At 48.4% G+C, this 4,343-nt stretch overlaps 1 protein-coding gene across 1 annotated transcript in view; it reads right to left on the bottom strand.

Annotated features, from left to right (window-relative positions):
* LAMB1 (laminin subunit beta 1) overlaps nucleotides 1-4,343 on the bottom strand; it is a 71,916-nt gene that overhangs the window by 34,706 nt on the left and 32,867 nt on the right. Inside the window, exons 13-16 of the mRNA XM_006774860.2 lie at nucleotides 2,474-2,609; nucleotides 1,041-1,199; nucleotides 333-460; nucleotides 1-109 (exon numbers count right to left, since the gene is read on the bottom strand). The exon at nucleotides 1-109 is cut by the window's left edge and continues 7 nt beyond it. Of these exons, the coding sequence (XP_006774923.1) occupies nucleotides 1-109; nucleotides 333-460; nucleotides 1,041-1,199; nucleotides 2,474-2,609 (532 nt within the window). The remainder of the gene's footprint in view (nucleotides 110-332; nucleotides 461-1,040; nucleotides 1,200-2,473; nucleotides 2,610-4,343) is intronic.

Below are 4,343 nucleotides of genomic sequence, written 5' to 3'. Positions count from 1 at the left end.
GTAGGGACTCTCCACACCGCTATCGGAGCTGGTGTACTGGGGCAGCTCCAGCCTGACTGTGTAGTTCACGCCCTTCTCAAAGCACACGGGGCGCGGGAGGACGACGTACCTGCCCCAGATCAAAAGGCAACAACAAAATCAACCTTTAAGTATCCAGTCAGTCAATCAGAGCGCTACGAAGCTCTTTCCGAAGCAAGCAAGTCAACTGTCAGTGTTTGCCTTTGGCCCTGACATGGTAACTGTACAACGCACAAGGCAAGATACCGAAAAACAGAGAAAATATTTAATTTGCATATTGGTTCTACTGAACTGCAAACCGCTGTCACACTGACCTCGACCCCGGCGACAAGGACACCACCTGGTTGTCGTCATCAGGGACTGTGTTACCACATCGGCTGCTGGTTGGAATCTTCCCAGGTCGCTGCACCGTGATGACAGCCTTTTCCCATTGGTCGGGGAGCTAGAAGGAGAAACAGCCAATCGAAAGGCCCATCGTCACTGGCCCACTTTCCTGATTATACAGACCCCTGCCAAGCCTCACTGGAGAACTCTTGCTTGCGTTTCTCTTCCCTCTTTACCACGTCCTCTGCTATCACCCCAGTCCCAGCCCTAATCCCTTCTCACCTGGACCTGAAACAGCTCCCCAACTGCTCTCCCTGCATCTCCCAGCAGCCTTTTCTACCCATGTTAAAACACAGCTCAGATCATGGCAATGAGGGGCTCTCATTCTGATATTACGGTTAGGGGCATGTGTCTGTGTCTGGGAAGTGCAGGCCCTGAGGGCAAGGACAGGACCTGATACATTCTTGCCGCCACCTCCGTTCTCAGCAAGGTTAGGTGCTTAACAAGAGATTGCTAAATGCTCCTGAAATTGAATTCAAGAAAACTGTACATTTTCCCTTCCCTGGAGGCTAGAAAGTCAGAGAGAAGTTCTCCTCTATTCCAGTGTAACCTCCAAATTTCACAAAAACAGTGTCCATTAGAGGAAAGATTTCTCTAGCAATATCCTCCCCATCCCCAATAATTCATGGGGGGTTTACCTGTGGCTCGTAGCGAATTAGGATTTCATACTCCATGGAGTATGGTATGTTGTCAATGACAAACTCCAAATAAGCCCCTTCAGGCACTTGGACGAAGCCCGCTCCGGTCCAGGAGGGAATCCGGTCCTGCACATACTGCCGCTCCACGACGGTGACCCCCTGGGGACAAACAGTCTTTATGCTTTACCTGCAGCGCAGTTCAATGGAATATAACAGTCATCTGAAGTCACCCAAAGGTGCAAAACTGTATTATTATTATGCCTATTTTTTGTCGTCACATTTTCCCAGTAGCCTGTAAAATGTTTTTAATATATAAACAGTAAATTGGCTTTTTAGTTTTGTTGAGGTAGTCTTGGGATACTGGAGGCAGGACTCAAAGGCCTAAGACAGACCTGCTGTGATATAACCAGTGGGATGAGCATAAAGGAAGGAAAGAGAACGTCCTACATGTTGCTGTGAGCCAGTCTGGGCGTCACAAGGCATTTCCCAAATTTTCTACAACGTCAGTCCAATATTTAGTGGATTTATTTCTATTTGTCTTTCTCATTGACATTTGTTTCAAGCACCAAGGACAACTGAGGAAACGAGAGAATGAGGAATGCTCACTACAGATGAGTTCACTGTGACTGTCACTGAGGCTGAGAACTGACCACGTTGAGCTGCTTAACTCAACACACATTCGGATTTGTTCACAGGGTGACATGGAGCCTGTGATTAGTCATCTCCAAAGAAGTCCTGCATTCCCTGTGTGTGTGTGTGTGTGTGTGGCTTTACTCAGGAAGAGGTAGGACCTACGTTATCTCATCCTCAGATCTGGTCTAGCCTTATGAGGTGATCAAAAAAAAAGGCAAGAAAATGACACTCTGAGTCTTTGGGGCCCAGGCTTTAAGAGACCTGATAGTTCTGTTTCCTCCTCCTTGGAAGCCAGGGGCCATGTAAAAAGTCTCACTATCCTGCCTCCATCGGGCTGTGAGGAGGTGTGAGACAGCTGCATGGAGAGGTCATGCAGAGAAAATCGCCCAGCCAGCCACCAGCGGCTTCAGCCACCCAAGCCGAAGTGCCAGACACACGGCTAAGCCACGACACGCTAATGGCTTATTCCACAGCAACAGCAAATGGAAACAACGTCCTCTCTGAGTACTTACATAGCAGATCAACAGCAACTGTGCAGCGTAAGTGGAAAGAAGATGGGAAGAAGAAAAAACACACAAAATTACCCGCAGACACCAAAGGCCTTACTAGTGAGTGTATCGGGGTGTCTGCGAGCCACCTATTTATATGGCTTTACACATGACTGTTCCCAAGTTCCTATGGGCCTGATCCTTCCTTTGGGCTCACCGAAAAAATACTTCTGGTTTGTTTACAAATCGTGTACACGCCGTCACTGCTTACAAACGCCACTTCCCCGACCTGTCAAGCACCCCGCTACTTACGGGCCCAAAGTTGGCTTCTTCTGCCTCGTAGATGTAGTGATCCAAGGTGGTAAAGTAGTAGCCTGACTCCACTTCGTTGCACTGACGGCCGATCATGTGGGGTCGACACAGGCACTGGCCCGACTCCGCGGAGCAGCTGGGAAGGAGCAGAGTGGGTCAGCGCGCACGCCTCTTACAGAGGAGCCCACTGGATGTGGTTGTACATCTGCCATCAAACACTAAGTGGGGTGCGAGATTCAGGTGGGGTTTTCTTATTTCCTTTGGAAAATAAGTACTTGGAAAAACCATCTTCCGGGGTTAATCCCAAGCTCCGCATGACCTGGTCTTCCACGTTTACCTCCCCTGCCCTGTCCTCACTATGCTCTGTCCACACCATCTTGGGGCTTTCTATAAGATATAACAAGTGTTCCTGTTTAGATTTTTATTTTTCTTCTCTTGCTGCTTAGATTGCTTGCCTAATTTTCTGCTGCAACCCCTCTCCTGGGCCTGAGACCCAAATATCCAACTCCTAGGAGCACAGTTCTGACTTAGCTGTCCCAGAGACTAGCAGCCCTCACGAGGACAGCACGCAATGCCTCCCATGCTCTCTCCTTGGGGAAACACCACCACAGAGTCAACCAAGTCAGAGACCTGGACACTACTCTCTGGATTCCTTCCTCATATCAGTCAGGAACCAGCTTCTGCGGATTCGCCTCCCGCATCTGGTGTGTCTCTTCCCCTTTCCATGGGCTGCTCCATGGCTTTCTTCCTTCTCTCACAGGAAAAGCAAATATGGTCTTCTAACTGGTATCCTTGCTGCCAATCTTCCAACTTCCCAGCCTAAGCCACTGCCCCAGAGCTGCCCAAGTGCACCTCTCCAAGATGCATGGACTGTTGCCACTTCCTGGCTACAGTGGCCTTGGGAGGTGCAACAGGACTCCCACAGTCTGCCATCTCTACCTTTCCAGCCTCATCTCTCCCCTCTGCTCCCCGACCCTGAGCTGCTTATAACTTCTCAAATGTGCCGGGGGACTCGGGACCTCCTGCCTTTGCTTATGCTGTTCTTACAGCCTGGGACGCCCTTCTCCCTGACTCACCGGCAAAGGTCCACCTACTCTTTCCAGATTCACCAAGGGCTCCTGCCGTGGCACTCCCTGACCCTCATCCCACTCCCTCAAATGCAACACCTTCTCTTTCATGCCACCACCTCCCTGCAGAAGGAAGGCTGTATCTACAACATCTACAACAAAGCTGTGACACAACAGGTGTTCGTTAAAGTTGAGGCCCCATGTCTTCAAATCCTACTTATTTTTCAAAGCCCAGCTCAACTTTCATGAAGTTTCGTTTGGTTCCCTCCTCCTACATTCTCCACTGGTGCTTCCTGAGGCTTCAATTATTCCTTAGCTGGACCGTTAAGGCATTTATGGCCTTCTCGCTGTAGTATAATTATCAGCAGACCTATTTATCCCCCTCTTTGAGGGCCTGGGCCGTGCCTTATTCACCCCAATCACCCCGTAGGGCCTGGCCCAGGGCTGAGTACACTCAAACACCTGCTCACCAGACAAATGCATGAAGGACAGGAGTTCTGAATTTTAAAAACAAACAAATGGAAAAAGAATAGGAGATTTACTGTAATAATACAATTTTAAAAAAGTCCATTGCTCTTTTAGGTAATAAAGGCCTCGGGGTGAACTATAATTTATTCGTTTTGTTCTCAGCCTACGTCTGTCTTTTTCCTTAGTATCATGACTTTGTGTATATGGTAAAACCAAATTATACACATTCATTTTTACTTCATTAAAGTCATGTGGTTTGAAACTATTACTTTAGACCCATTCTCAGACGTCATTATTTTTTTTTCTCATCCCAAAGTTCATTTTGAACCAAGTCT

The sequence above is a fragment of the Myotis davidii genome, unplaced genomic scaffold, assembly GCF_000327345.1.
Source record: "Myotis davidii unplaced genomic scaffold, ASM32734v1 scaffold125, whole genome shotgun sequence".
Taxonomy (NCBI): Eukaryota; Metazoa; Chordata; class Mammalia; order Chiroptera; family Vespertilionidae; genus Myotis; species Myotis davidii.
Note: the sequence above shows the minus strand (reverse complement) of the source record. Positions and strands in the feature narration are given on the sequence as shown.